Source organism: Balaenoptera ricei, chromosome 7 (assembly GCF_028023285.1).
Source record: "Balaenoptera ricei isolate mBalRic1 chromosome 7, mBalRic1.hap2, whole genome shotgun sequence".
Lineage (NCBI taxonomy): Eukaryota > Metazoa > Chordata > Mammalia > Artiodactyla > Balaenopteridae > Balaenoptera > Balaenoptera ricei.
Window position 1 is genome coordinate 59,114,228 of NC_082645.1, and position 15,622 is coordinate 59,129,849.

General features: G+C 42.0%; 1 protein-coding gene across 1 annotated transcript in view; it reads left to right on the forward strand.

Moving 5' to 3' along the window:
* The window catches only part of MYO3B (myosin IIIB), a 423,285-nt gene that overhangs the window by 225,546 nt on the left and 182,117 nt on the right, over positions 1 to 15,622 (forward strand). The window contains exons 17-22 of the mRNA XM_059927242.1: positions 6,952 to 7,078; positions 7,878 to 8,088; positions 8,895 to 9,042; positions 10,427 to 10,580; positions 11,804 to 11,892; positions 13,640 to 13,769. Of these exons, the coding sequence (XP_059783225.1) occupies positions 6,952 to 7,078; positions 7,878 to 8,088; positions 8,895 to 9,042; positions 10,427 to 10,580; positions 11,804 to 11,892; positions 13,640 to 13,769 (859 nt within the window). The remainder of the gene's footprint in view (positions 1 to 6,951; positions 7,079 to 7,877; positions 8,089 to 8,894; positions 9,043 to 10,426; positions 10,581 to 11,803; positions 11,893 to 13,639; positions 13,770 to 15,622) is intronic.

Consider the following 15,622-nt stretch of genomic DNA (forward strand, 5'->3'; position numbering starts at 1 on the left):
ACTTGCTTTTCAAATGCCATGCTGGTCATGTTATAAGGTCTTGCTACTCAAAAGTGTGATGCGCGGATGAGAAACATTGTCATTACACAAGACTTGTTAGAAACGCAGACTCTCAGATCCAATTAAGAACAGCAGAATCAGAATCTCCATTTTAATAAGATGCGAGGTGAACATTAAAATATAAGTACCCTTGTAAGTGCCACGTGCCTGTGAATTGTTGTCACTGTCATCAGTTCACGCCAGCTGTGATAACAAACACCTAAACAGTGCTGCCCTTTCCTGAGTTGGGGTTGTTCCAGCCATTAGAGTGAATTGTGTCATAGGAGTATAGGAATATGTAGGTTACCCCCAAGCCACAGGAGTATATTTATGCAAGTAGTTCCTTGTGCCCCCAAACAAATTAATTTAAACCTTTTCAACTTTCTTGCAGTCACTTGCTTCTCCATGGCACACAGTTGCACATTATTAGCCATAGCTCTAAGTACTGAATTACCCTTATCATACTAGATACAGGCTGTCTCTATTAAATATATGCCAGAGGTGACAGAAAATATTTATTACCCTAGGCTCAAATATTACTCTGTGGTACATTTATGTCATAGTTTCTGGGCTTCTTGCCATCAATTTTGTAAAACATACAGATTCTTTTGCTTTTCCAACAAAGGAGGTGAATGATTAGGAGGTAAGTGAGAGTGTTTAAATCTTCAGGGATTAGATTACAAAACACTTGAGTTACCCTGGGACAACCACTCTGGATAAAGGATTGCTTTTGTAATCTATTGAGTTTGGCCAGCCCTTTCCTCCCCAGCATGGTTGATTTTAGTCATAAAAATACTTTTCTTCTTTCTAGCCAGCTGTTAATTTTCTCTGTCAGCCTCCCACAGACTTTAAACTGACAGACAGTGGAAAATCCCAAAAGTCAGATACAAATAGAAATATATTTCCCTTGGCTCCTTAGAGGAGAGCAACTAAACAGGTTCCAGCATTGTTAAAGGACCTTTATGGTTATTAATTTATAGAGCTGGTTGTCATCAAAGGTGCATCACCAGAAAAGTCAAAGTTCAGTGGAGATGGCAGTAGAGCCATTTAAAGTCACCTGGGTCATGCCAAAGTGTTTAGGGACATACTTTCTTGAAAGGGTACAGGAACAGTAGAGAAGTCAGTCATAGGGTTAATAATATTTTGCATTCCATAAGTACAATGATGGTTGCAGAATACTGTGGAGAGATTGGTACTAGCTCTAAAGGAAAGGCTATAATATCAGCCCTGTCCAGTGATAGAAATGTGCTGCAAATAATAATAAAACAGATGCTGTTTTAAGATAACAAAATTAAAAATGTTAAGTATGTATCCTTGAAGTAAGCCATCCCTAACCCCTATGGGAAAAAAAGTCTAGTAGAAATGAATGAATGGCTGCATAAATAGATATGAAAATAAAGAAACATAAAAGGTGGTAAACATTTTTAATTTGTGCCTGGTCTGGACTGTTAAATGAATAACCAGACTGGAATTATATGTATATGTGTAAATATTCACCATGTCCACTGTTAATTCATACTGGAAATAAACACAATTTATGTCAGTTAGCAGCCCTGGAAATGGAAGGAAGAGTCTAGATCTTATCTTTCTTATCCTTAATTCTTTGGTTATATCTCTGTCTGTATCTCTATAGACAAACCATTTTGCTGAATCGACTCAGTTTGCTTTATGTTTGTAAACTCAAAGTAGTTTGACTAAATTCAGAAAGATTCAGTTGACTGTAGTCAGGCAGTAGATGCTAAATAGCTGATGTAAAAGAATTTCTCTTAAGTTTTTCTGAGGGACATTTCTAGACAGAGCTTGAATGAGCTGGTCAATTTAATAAAAATTATGAGTGGTCCGTATCCTTTCTTATAATGTCACTAATTCGGATGCCCTTCAGTTTTTCCCAAACCCTTAGAGCTCCTGGACTCAGGAGCATGAATTAAATTCTGGGACACCAGCCAAAAGTATCTGAAAGAACCATTGACCCTATGTTTATTGTAAAGAAACTTCACTGGTGGAAGGAATCTTCCAATAACAATGAAGTTCCTCATGGGGGCGGGGATTATACTTAAAACCCTATGATAAAGATCAGTGCTTTTCTACTCTTAGTTTGTTTGTTTGGGTTTTTGTTTGTTTTTTCCTTAACATCTTTTTTTTTTTTTTTTTTTTTTTTTTATAAATTTATTTATTTATTTATTTATTTATTTATTTATTTTTGGCTGTATTGGATCTTCGTTTCTGTGCAAGGGCTTTCTCTAGTTGTGGCAAGCGGGGGCCACTCTTCATCGCTGTGCGCGGGCCTCTCACTGTCACGGCCTCTCTTGTTGCGGAGCACAGGCTTCAGACGCGCAGGCTCAGTAGTTGTGGCTCACGGGCTTAGTTGCTCCGTGGCATGTGGGATCTTCCCAGACCAGGGCTCGAACCCGTGTCCCCTGCATTGGCAGGCAGATTCTCAACCACTGCGCCACCAGGGAAGCCCTCCTTAACATCTTTATTGGAGTATAATTGCTTTACAATGTTGTGTTAGTTTCTGCTGTATAGCTGTGAATCAGCTATACATATACATATATCCTCATATCCCCTCCCTCTTGCATCTCCCTCCCACCCTCCCTATTCCATCTACTCTTATTTTTGGATTCAACTATACTATTTTTGTTTAATATTATGCTTGTCTTGCTGGTATATGAATGATCATAACATATTAAATAAATTGAGTTTTAGGTATGTTTATGTTTAATACTACATGAAGAGTTTTTGGCAGGTTATCTGTGATGGTCAAGATTGGACATTTACTGCAGATCACTTGATGAAGAGGTTAGGGGGAAGGCTTTGCGATTAGGGCAAATTTTTTTCCTTTTCTTCAAAACAGATTATGAATTGGGAGAGTACTGCTGAGGATAGACTGAGGGTTATATGTTAAAATGTTAATTGGGAGTGTTGAGGATTTCAAGTGTCTTAAAGACAATAGGACTTACCATTGACTTTAAAAAAAAAAAAAACCTTTATTGATGTATGATTGACATGCCAAAAAAATTTTTTTAAACCAACTACTGACTTGCAAGTTACAAATGTTGTGAGCCTCTGAAAAGGGAACTGAGTAAAGGCATTGGAATAGAGCCTGTAAGGGAGAAGGCCCTTCAGCTGGGCCTAATGCAGTGCTTTGGGCAAAACTGGTGAAAAACTCAAGACATTAAAAAAGAAGCACGGTAAAGAGAGACTGAGAGGGCAAGTAAATTCCTAGGGAGAAACCAGAGACACAACTGCCGTGAGATGCCCATGAACCCGGCCAGAGGTAATTTGCTTAAATCAGCTCCAGGCTAACAGAGAAAACCAGGATTCTTCTCAACTTTCCACTTAGCCTCAACTCTATGGAGAGAATACCTATCTCAGTGAAAGAAGTATCTTCTGAGAAAAAGAGAGAAGAAGCCAAGACCATACATTCCTGTGTGGGGCCTTGGTGGAGAAATGCTTCCCCACTTTTGCTGATTGGTGGTGAAACTGAATTCACACTCATCAACAGTGAACTGGGAAACCTAATTGGAGGAGTTGTTAGTCTTCTTAATGAATTTTCCTGTCCTGAGTGAAGTGATTCCATTTTATCATATAGAAAGTTGGAAATTGGTAAGAAATAAAAAGAGAGCAGCTTAGCAAGATTCTATAGGAAAGGCAGGGTTACCAGGAAAGGCTTCATAGCTGGAGATGAGGCAAGAGAAAATGAGCAAGGTAAGGAAGGTGAAAAATCCTTCCCAGGCTGGCTATGTGGGGAAGAGAAGAGACATTGGATTAACTATTAGGGAGTGAGGAATAATCCCACAGATGGACATACTACTGATTGAACTCTACCCTTATATGAATAATGTTTTGACCTGAACACAGGAGTGGATGTAGGTTCCTAGGCCAGATAGGAAGAACTAATTAGCCCAAGAATGGGACTAAAGAGTCAAGTGGAATAGCCTGGAAATGGAGCAGGGGAGCACGGTAAGGCAAATACCTCCATAATGAGGTGATGAGCGTTGGTCACGCCTTCTGGAGTTCCCTTCTCTGAACCAAGGAAGGAGACCCAATCTGCTGTTAACTTCAGTCTTTTGCACAGTGCTTGAACCCCAAAATTTTTGCTGAAGGTTATAGGTAGTTCTCCTCTTTGAAAGAGGAAATCTGAGCATTATGCTGAAAAGAATACTGTCAAAGACACAAAAGGTGAGGGTGTGGTCTTTGACTGTCATTTCCTTTGGGGATGGTCATCCCAGTGGTGAAATGCCTGGAAGCCTTATTTTGGGAGGTTTCATAGCTTGTATAGTTATACATGGTGTGTGTGTGTGTATGTTTCAATTAGAAGAAATACTTTTTTCCCTAAGTATATTGAGAGTTTTAGATAAGCTCTTTTTTTTAATGCATTCTTTTTTTTAAATTAATTTATTTATTTTTGGCTGTGTTGGGTGTTCGTTGCTATGTGCGGGCTTTCTCTAGTTCCGGCGAGCGGGGGCTACCCTTCGTTGTGGTGCACGGGCTTCTCATTGCAGTGGCTTCTCTTGTTGTGGAGCACGCGCTCTAGGCACGCGGGCTTCAGTAGTTGTGGCTCACAGGCTCTAGAGCGCAGGCTCAGTAGTTGTGGTGCATGGGCTTAGTTGCTCCGCGGCATGTGGGATCTTCCCAGACCAGGGCCCAAACCTGTGTCCCCTTCATTGGCAGACGGATACTTAACCACTGCGCCACCTGGGAAGCCCTAGATAAGCTCTTGAGATAACTGTGTATCGAAATGACAGATATAGAACTCACTGCTGTGGAGTCTCTGTTTTACTGTCTGGGATCTGCTTCTGTGGGGAATTGCTAGATGCATTCTGTAAGCCTCACACTGTATTGATCAAGGTAATGAGGTGCTGTCATGTTAAATCCATGCTAGTCCCAGAAAACCTGTTTGGTAGGTGTTCTCCTTAGCCACTTTTAAGTTGTGTGATTAAAACAGTGATTCTTGAAGTCAGGAACATGACATCTTGCCTTTGATTTAGGAGTTTGAAGAACAGTATTTTTCTATAGTGGAAGCCCAGTTTAAAATTCTCATTTGTCTTTGTAGCATTGTCATGTATCCAGCAGATGTCACTGTTACAGTCCGTGTTCAGCTTTTTGGCTTTACTGAGCATTGTTTGCAGGAAGGCTCGATTTGGGGACAATGCTTTATCAATGGTCTAAGGGCAGTTCCTATTAGTTTGTTGCTATGTATAGTACTAAATCAAGTTCCCTGCCCGAGTATTTTTTGTGGAAGTACTTTTCTCTATCTATAAGCATAATATGCAGAAATTTCCTGGCTATATATTTCATTTCTCACCTGCAGGAAATGCAAATATTTAAATAAATAATTGTACTTTCTTTCTTTCTTTTATCATTAATGATACTTATGTATTCCACTTTCAGTATTAAAGAGGACTTAGAGCAGCTGAACTGTTTTTACCCACATCACTTCTGTTTTTACCAAATGTGTGGAGTTTTCTTCCCCACAGCAACCAATTCTCCTACAATTCAATTCAGTTCTGACACTGTCTAACCTTGAGTTAGCTTCTGATTGCACAAGTTAGGGGCTTTGTCCCACAAGACTGCCCCCACTTCAGGTACCAGTTGCAATTCCCATGTTCTCTTATTTCTGATGGACTGGCTATAAATTGGGAGTTCCCAAGACCTCCCCCTCCTCAGGTTCAATAATTTGATAGAAGGACTCACAGAACTCAGGAAAACGGTTTACTTACTATTACTGGTTTATTATAAAGGATACAACTCAGGAACAGACAAATGGAAGAGATGCATAGGGCAAGGTATTGGGAGAGGGGACACCACCTCCTTTTACCACCTTCCTGTGTTTGCCAACCCGGAAGTGCTCCAAGCCTCATCAATTAGGGATTTTAGTGGAGGCTCCATTACATACGCATGACTGATCAAGCCATTGCCTACTGATGATTAACTCCATCTCCAGCCAGTATCCCCTCCTTGAGGTGCGGGGTTCCACTAAAAGTTCCAACCCTTGAATCACTTCGTTGGTGCCTCTGTCAACCAGCCCTTCCCCCACCTATCCTCCAAGAGTCACCTCATTAGCACAGACTCAGGTGTGGTTGAAAGGGGCTTATCGTGAATAACAAAGAACACCCTTTCTCACCCCTATCACTCAGAAAATTCCTGGAGTTTTAGAAACTCTTGTGCCAGAAATGGGTATGAAGACCAAATATATACTAGGCTGGCCAAAAAGTTCATAAACCCGAACGAACTTTTTGGCCAACCCAATATTATTATATTAAAACACCACAGATCGTGTCTAATGAGTCTTTCAAAAGATTTTCTGACCTCATTCATGACTATATACTCCATAATTTAACTTCGAATGTTCTAGTGAAACATCAGTGAATGCCTTGCCAACTATTTCATAAAAGCTATATTCAAAAGAGGTTAAGGAAACATATCCACTCTTGTTTTGAAGAAAGAACCATACCTGAATTTGGGAGGTGGTATTAGTTAGGGTGAAAGGCTAAAAGTGGCTGAAAGAACAAAGAAGATCAGTTCTCTCTAATGTAAGCATTCCAAGGCAAGAGTTTCAGGTTGTACAACATCTCTGTTCCATCAGGTCATTGGTCTGAGGCATCCTAATCAGTGGTATGGTTGAGGCTGGGTTGCTGGGAGTTCCATCCAACAATAACGGCAAAAATGCTTGGAGGAGGCATGCTCCATTCTGTAAGGCAGGCCTGGAAATGGCCCACATTGTTCTGCTTGCTCCTTTCTTAAGAATTTAGTTACATGGCCTAACTGCAAGGGAGGCTTGGAAAATTTTTTGTGTGCCCAGGAGAAGGGGGAGGATGGACGTTGGTGGGCAACTAGCAGTTTACACCACAGCACTAGTGATTTAATTGACTGGCAGTGACCAAACATGGTTCTTGATGTCCTTTTCAGGAGGTGCACTCAGTGTACAGAATTTTGGCTGGGATTTTGAATATTGGAAACATTGAGTTTGCAGCTATTTCCTCTCAACATCAAACTGATAAAAGTGAGGTGCCCAATGCAGAAGCCTTGGAAAATGGTAATTATTTGACGCCTGTGCACTGTGTTGCTAAAGTACATGTTTCTTTTACTTTCGGAGTTTTTCAAGACTCTGAAATATGGTGTTTTGTTGCTGGTCGTTCAACTGGCTCTGGGCGTTTTCACTAACCAGTATTTCCAGAGGCTGTCTTGTAGAACATCGGTGTTCTTTTCATAAGTGGCAAATAGATGTTCTTCAGAAAAGAATTCCATGCCAGGTAACTCTGCGCAGTGATTCTCACCAGTGTCTGCTTTTGAAAATCATCTACAAATTTTTGAAAAAAATACGAGAGGTTGGACCTCACTCTAAATTCACTGAATCAGCATCTGCAGGGGACAAAGCTGGCACCTATTTATTTTTAAAGTTCCACAGGTAATAATGGTGGCACAAGGAATAAGAATCCTGAGTTAGAAAAAAACTGATTTAAATAAACACCTTTTGTGTTAAACTGTAGCACTTTTTATGGTCTTTAATATACTAATGTGCTTTGTGATTCTCTAAGAGCAGACTATACTCTCCAGCAACTGCTCCAACTTATTTGACCAAAGACCACCTCCTTCCACATTTTCTTCATCTAACATGTGTGAAGAGCTTTCAGAACAGTTTGGGAGGTATTGCCTCAGTCTGGGTGCTTCTTGGGGTTAAGGAGCCGGCTTGTTTATCCTTGGCCCTGAAGTGCTGAGGATGAGCCTGGCATGTAGCTGGTGCTGAGTAAATACTGGCTAGATGAATGGATGGATGGGTGGATGGATAGATGGATGTCTGCATTCTCCGGCATCATCCTTACCCTCTCTTCTAGCTGCCTCGGTTCTCTGTATCAGCCCTGAAGAGCTCCAGGAGGCCCTCACCTCACACTGCGTGGTCACCCGGGGTGAGACCATCATCCGCGCCAACACCGTCGACAGGGCCTCAGATGTCCGAGATGCCATGTCCAAAGCCCTGTATGGGAGGCTTTTCAGCTGGATTGTAAATCGCATCAATACACTCCTCCAGCCAGACAAAAACTTACGGCAAGTTCCCCCAGAGAGCAGAGGCCTTGGGGAGAGTTGTCATTGACCCCAGTGTCTCTTAGAGATTGCAAGAGGAAGCATTTGGTTCTCTCTTGGGTTTTCTTTAGTGAAGATCTCAGGCCATCTCCTTTAAAAGATGCAGTGTTTATACCCAAGAGGCTCATGATTGACGGAACCATTACAGTGCAGTGTTTAAGAGAACAGTCTTGGCTGGGAACTGGGAAAACTGGGTTTGCATCCAAGCTTCACAGCTTCATCAGTGCATGTTCTAGGTCGTAGTTTTCTCATCTGTAAAATGAGTATAATATCCTCATCATAGTGTTGCTTTTAGAATCAACTGAGACATTTCATGAGAAGTGTTTAAAGCACAGTATCTCACAGTATTATTACTACTACAGCTTTTTCTTTGCTAAGCATTAGTGGTTTCTAGATTGTGGAAGAATTGACAACATCAAACTCTAGAGTCTTCTTCCAACTAAGCTTTGTGTGTGAGAAAGTAGAAGAATAAATGAGCAGCAGCTCCAGCCCCTTCAAACAGAGTGGTTCCTCTTTAATCTCTTTATAAATGGAGCTTCTGAGGAAGGTTTGAAAGGATTCTACTGCTTTAAAACAAGAAGTTGGAAGTACTGTTGAAAAACTCAAGGAGCCAATGGTTTAACACACAGACAGTTTCTCCCCCGAAGGTGGCAGGATGCCGATTTCCCTGAGTAGCTACATGTGTTGACAAAATGCAGGCATGTATATTCTCACTGTCCTGAGATGGCTGTTTCCTCCCCTAAAAGGTTTTATTCTTCTCTCTCATGCAGTACTTCAGACGATGGTATGAACGTGGGGATCTTGGATATTTTTGGATTCGAGAACTTTCAGAGAAATTCATTTGAGCAGCTCTGCATAAACATCGCCAATGAGCAAATCCAATACTATTTCAATCAGCACGTTTTTGCTCTTGAGGAGGTAACAGTGAACTCTGAAGGCACTAGAGCTGGTGGGAAAGGTGCCTGCAGGCTGCTCAGGGTTTGAAGCAGAAACCCTGTTAGGTTAACAAGCCAAAGACTCCAAAGAAAAACCACTGTTGACTCAGCTCGGTGCTTTGTGACCACCTAGAGGGGTGGGAGGGAGGCGCAAGAGGGAGAGGATATGGGGATATACGTGTGCATATAGCTGATTCACTTTGTTATACAGCAGAAACTAACACAACATTGTAAAGCAATTATACTCCAATAAAGGTGTAAAAAAAAAAAAAAAAAACCACTGGTGAGGCAGTCCTGTCAAAATAACTCAACAGTCTAAATTTAGTCTGGAAAAAAAGAGGTCTCGATTTCTGTGGAAAGGTACATTTCCTCCCTTGAGTGAAGCTGGTGACAGGCCAATTATTTAAATGTTGTTTCCAAACTGATTCATGTGCATTGCTCAGAATGCTACATTCTCTTCTGCTTCATTTAACTAAAAATATCTATGATCGTGACCAAAATGACACAGGATGATCTTGAACTCAGGACACAGGTTCTTGTTGTTCTTAACTCCCAAACTGGCCATCCCCATCCCCTCTCTTGCACACCAGACCCCACAAGAAGTGGTTGGGTATCTTCAGGGAGGTATAAGAGATGTTCTTGGTTTTCTCAAAATGGAAATCTTTCCCCTGTTTAACGGTAAATAAAATAGGATGTGAAGCTAGTGGCCCCAAAGGCTAGGGCCCCTTCTCCTCCACCACAGCCTGTACTTCAACCCCAAGACTCTCCTGTATGAAGAGAGAGTATGTAGTTGCACAAACTAAACGTTCTGACCAAGCTTCTTGTTTTAATACAGGAGCGAGGACACAGAAACTACTATGATTAGATAAACACAAAGACATGGACTAAAAATACCAGTATTGGTTTTATCGCTGGAACTGGATAAATCCGTATCGCACTCTTCTCGCCACTCGCTTGTACAAAACTAGACCTTATTTCAGTCCAGTTTCCTTCCATTTATCTTCCTAGGATATCTGGAGTTTTTCTAGTTTTTTAGTCTGAGATGATTCCTTTGCAGAATTCTTTGCAGAAGATAGAAATCTGCTTTCTTCCTGGTTTAAACCTTACTTGTCACTAAAATAGAAAATTTTCAGCTTCCCTTCCTTTCTACATCAGGTTCTCAGTTCTGAGTCCCCAGGTCAGTGTTTGGGAGACAGAGAGCCATCCCTTCTCTTGCCACCTTCACCTGCCTACTGCAGAAGAGCCCTGTCCTACTCATATAATAAAATACACCCTGTTCAGTGTTGCCAGACACAAAAAGTGCAGGCAAACTGGTGGTACCTAGGCCAGTTTTGGGCTGGAGAGATTCACAATCCGTTTCCTTCCAGATGGAGTATCAGAATGAAGGCATTGACATGACACCCGTGGAGTATGAGGACAATCGCCCCCTCTTGGATATGTTCCTCCAGAAACCTCTGGGACTGCTTGCACTTTTGGATGAGGAAAGTAGGTTTCCCCAAGCAACGGACCAGACCCTGGTTGGTAGGTACCTTTTGGAAAAGGCATATACGTGCAGAAGAGAACTTGGCTACTGGGCTCACGTCATCAAATGAATGTGGTTTAAGGAATCTTTCCTGTGTATTTTGGCTACCCAGTGATTGTGAAAATATAGACCCTGCTCTTAATGAATTGGAAATGTTCAGAACATGTCCTGGTAGAATTTGTGTGTTAAAGCAAACCCGTCACCATCTCTCAGACCTTGCTCACTTTCCTATTTCTGCAAATGGAAATACCTTTACCCTATGTCAATATCACTTTTTCCACCTTCTGCTCCCTTATTTCCCATAACCGGTACTTGATTCCCCTCCTTTTTCATGTCCTTCTCTCGTATCTCCACCTGGACGCCCAGCCATCTCTAGTCCAAGTTTGTACAGAAGCCCCTCCTGGTCTCCTGGGTTCCAGGCTCATATTCTCCCCCTCTACCCTGGACATCCCAGCTAATTCAGTCTTCCTAAAGCTGCCTTTTCATTAGGTTACCATTATCTATGAAGTGACGGCAAAACACCTCCTTCTGGCATTCACGGCCCTCTGTGCTTTACCCCTATACCTACTGACCTGCTCCTCCTTCTTTGTGAATCTTCAGTGTTGCACATGGTCCTGTCTCTCACTTACATTGTGAGATCCTTGGGCAACAAAGCCCCAACCCTTGCATCCCTTTACTAGTTAGCACAGTTCCTCACACAGAGTAGGTCGTCAGTCACAACAAAAGCAAAACTATTTGTAGAGGGAGGAACACGAAGTTTCAAGCCTTTTTCCCAGATGGAAACTTGATCTGTGGGAGAGATTCACTTCTAGGAGTTGAGATGGTCACCCTCAAGTGACTTCCTTTTATCTATAAAATTGTCACAAGTTGCCAAGAGGAGTATAAACCAGGGTTATTTGCCTTCCATGGAATATCTTCATAGTTCTAAAGCTAATTAGCTGGTCTCCTGGTGGCATCAGTGTTCATTCTAGGAGTTCTCAGAGCAGAGCATGATATCGTAGGGAACAGCCTGACACTAAAGAGAACATGAAACAAGTAAATGAGAACTCAGTTGTAAATGCCCATCACATGGGGGAATCTTCCTCCATCACTGAACATACAAGAATAATATCAGGCTACTCTGAAATTCCTTATTCTGGGTCATCATGGTTCGAGGAGCACACTTTTGTCTGAAGGACCAAATTGTTCACGTTGTAACTTTTAAACATGAAAATCCACACAGATAAATTTGAAGATAATCTCCGATGCAAATACGTCTGGAGGCCCAAAGGAATGGAGCTGTGCTTTGGCATTCAGCACTATGCTGGAAAGGTGAGACACGTCAGTTATTAAACCTGAACTTGACAAGGGGTAAGTGTCAACCGTACCCTGTTTGTGGCCCTCGCGAAATTGCTTGCAGATTCCTTTCTCCTTTTAATTCTTCGTGAATACCTAATCATAATTCCCAAACTTTCTCAGTGGTGGTGCTCACAGAAAGTAGCCCCTGGCAAAGAAGCACTTTCTCGCTGGGGTGACCCACAGAGCTGCCATCTGCTTCTCACCTGAGGTTTGGCCTAGAAGTGACAGCTCTCCAGAGAGAAAACATATTATAGCTTTTGCAGCGTTTAGTGGTGAATGTTCACATTCAAAAGTCATTTAGAGATGTGTAGGTAATGGAGGAGGGTTAATATCACAGTGGGGCTCAATTTTTAGCACTTTGTAGCCCAAGTGTGTGTCTACAGGGCACCAAAAGTGTCTAGATGAAAAGGAAAAAAAAAAAAAAAACTCACTTCATCATCCAGATGTTAAGCTTTTACAACATTAACTGAAATTTCCATTTTTCACCCATTATGCCTAAGTCTCAATTTCAAGTTCCTGAAGCAAATTAGTGAGTGATTGAGGAAATTCTTTCCCCCTGTAGCCAACAGTTCATTGTGCACGTTACTCTCAGAGGAGCGGCGTGAATTATGGCTAATTGGTTCCCGCAGGGTCTGCTGAGGCCCTGGATCCAGAAAATGGATAGGAGTTCAATAAAAGGTATTTCTGATTATTTTGTTGATTTGAGACTTATTGAAATTATTTTTCACATTCACATCATGGCATGGAAATTAATTTTGCCTGACTGGAGGTTGGTTAAAAGGCAGTCTAATACAAGTGAAGAGGTGGTTTTTCCCTCCACATAATACGTCATGGTATCTATTTTGGATCTTTGCCAGAAATTGCAATCCAGTTTTCGCTCTTAAAAACTTAATTTACCTTAGCATTGAAACCTGACTGCGTATGACATCTACCCTGATCCCTGTGTCCCCATTCTTCTCTGCTCTTCTGCCTTCCATTCCTGTCCCTTTTCTCACACCTCTCTTCCCATCTCTCTGTCCTTTTTCACCTATTTCCTACCTACCCCTCTTCTTCCCTCTTTCTCCCTCTTGTCCTTTCTTGACTTTAAAGGAAAAATAGGATCCTTTTCCTTCTGGGCTCTGTGTCTTTTCCTGAATTCATTTGTCACTCAACACTTATTTCATTGGAACATCCCTTAAAATTGCACTGACCTGGATCCCCTCTGTCCTGAGAACCGAGAACTGCTCAGAATCCCTGAGCCATCACTCAGGTGCCACAAGAACCTTGGGAAGAGTGAGGGTGCAGTGGATGTGAGCGTGGAGCCAAACTGCCCAGGTTGGGATACCTGCCCACCGCTGGTGACACGTGTGACCATGGGCACATTATTCAGCCTCTCTCTAAGCCTCTGTTTGCCCACAGTAAAATAGAGATAATAACAGTATGAACATCATAGGATGGATGCTTCCCATATTGTGAGTGCCCGATACAATTATTCTGATGTGATATATCTTTGACAGGACTCTTCTTCAAAGAATAATTGAACAAGAGGTTAAGATAAACTGGCCTCTCAAAAATTACAATTCCCCCCCCCCCTTATATGGTGGTCTGGGTTTAAAAGCATGGCTGTGTCAAGATGAATTCTATACAGAGGTTGATTAATTACTGACCTTGGACAATGTGCCTGTGTCGCCAGTGATGGGGATGGTATTGGCTCACTTGTGATTTACTATTCGTGTTGCAGGTATTATATGATGCTTCTGGGGTTCTTGAGAAAAACAGAGACACTCTCCCTGCCGATGTGGTTGTCATACTGAGGACATCGGAAAACCAGCTTCTTCAGCAACTCTTCTCAATCCCTTTGACCAAAACAGGTACTTGGAACCTCCCTGACAGCCCTGGGTCTGATGCTTTTACAAGCCCTGCTGGGGTTTTCCATTTCATGTCTAAATCCTGCCGGGGCTGCACTACTAACATTTTGAACTTTGAGCAGGTGTAAAGGTCTATTCAGCTAAGTTCAAGAAGAGGAAAGTGATTGTTTCTTTTGCATCTAATTGCACAGCATCAGCGTGTATATATATGTGTGTACACACACACACACACACACACACTTTCTATAACATCACCTCTTAGACTTCTCATTTTCCCTGCCTGCTTCCTTCATTCTTCCATTTATAAAAATGTATGTTGGGAATTCCCTGGCAGTCCCGTGGTTAGAACTCCACACTTCCACTGCAGAGGGCACAGGTTCGATCCCAGGTCAGGGAACTAAGATCCTGCAAGACACACAGTGCGTCCAATACAAAAATAAAATAAAATAAAATAAATAAAGCAGATGTTATTATCAATTTATGCTAAACACTCTAGGATGGTCTCAGTTTACCTAGAATTATTGGGAAGATTATTTCTATTTATGTATGATTTCAAGTAATGGGACTGGGACCAATCAAAGTCATCCAATCATGGGGTCCTCAGAGGTCACCTGGTCCAACTTCCCACCTAGTCATCGACCCCAGCCCACTGCTCTCCTAACCAACTTGGAACAGGTCTGTCACTGGCCTATATACACAGCCTTTGTCTACTTACAGTCAGCCTCTGTGTAGTTGCTCGGCCGGTCCTCACGCAGGAGCAGGAAGCTAGAGCCACAAAATGGGGCATCCTGGTCTTTGCTGTTCCACCAAGTAGATTCTAATTGGGTCAAGCTCCTTTGATTTATCTGGGATTCTTCTGCCTTTGGCTGGGCAGCAGACTCAATCTTCCCATAGCTCTCCTCTCAAGGGCTTTATGTTTTTCAGGCTATGCCTGGAAACAGCTGCAAATATGCTTTTAAGAAAGGAGGCAGAGGAACCTCTTTATCATTGTTCATAATTTCTTTTTCTTTCCACATCCCTCGTGAAATTATTGGCAGTGTGTCTGGCATGGGGCCTCTGCAAGCTAAAAGAGTGTGGTTGCCAGGCCTGAATTTTAGCAGCGTGCAGAGGAATGAAAAGCTTGCTTAAGAAAAAAGTCATAATCTACAACGTTTTTTTCATCTTTACTTTCAAACCATGTTCTTAACTTTTTTCAGACACGCTCCTTTAAATGAAAATAGTAGAGTACCCATCAGAAGGCTGCCCTCCAGCTTCTTCTCCAGACCTCCACTGGGCAGAGCCGGATTTGATTCATTATCAACTTCTGGGAGAGTGGGCAGCTGTGGGCACAGCCGTGGCTCCCTCACCAGACACTCAGGTGTATCAACTCACTAGCTAACTTGTGCAGAAGCAAAGACGGCCATTTTTGATAGGAGGTGTCCTCTTTGAAATAAAATATATCCAAGTGACTTGTTAGCTAGCATTTATACCCTCCCATAAATATGAGTAATGACTTGTCAAATCTGTTCACAACTTCGGAATTTCTAATTTTTCAACCTTTGGCAAAATAAAAACAACTTCACAGTCTAGGCCACTGGGTGGCGCAGTGCAAGAAGTCAGGCTCTGCAGCCAGCCTGCTGTTGCCCTTGATCACCTAAAAGCCGGGGAGGAAGAAGAACAAAGAGGTAGCCTCCCCTTCTTATTTTTGCTTTTCTCTGAAAGACCTTTCCTCCTGTCTTATAACTCTTTCTGCATCTTGCCTTAAAACTGCACCCCACATGACCTGGAGGAAACAAAAATGAAAACTAAGACTAGAACAAACATGTTTTCCGGACAAGCTTCCTTGTATTCCTGAGTTGTACATTATGCATAATAAT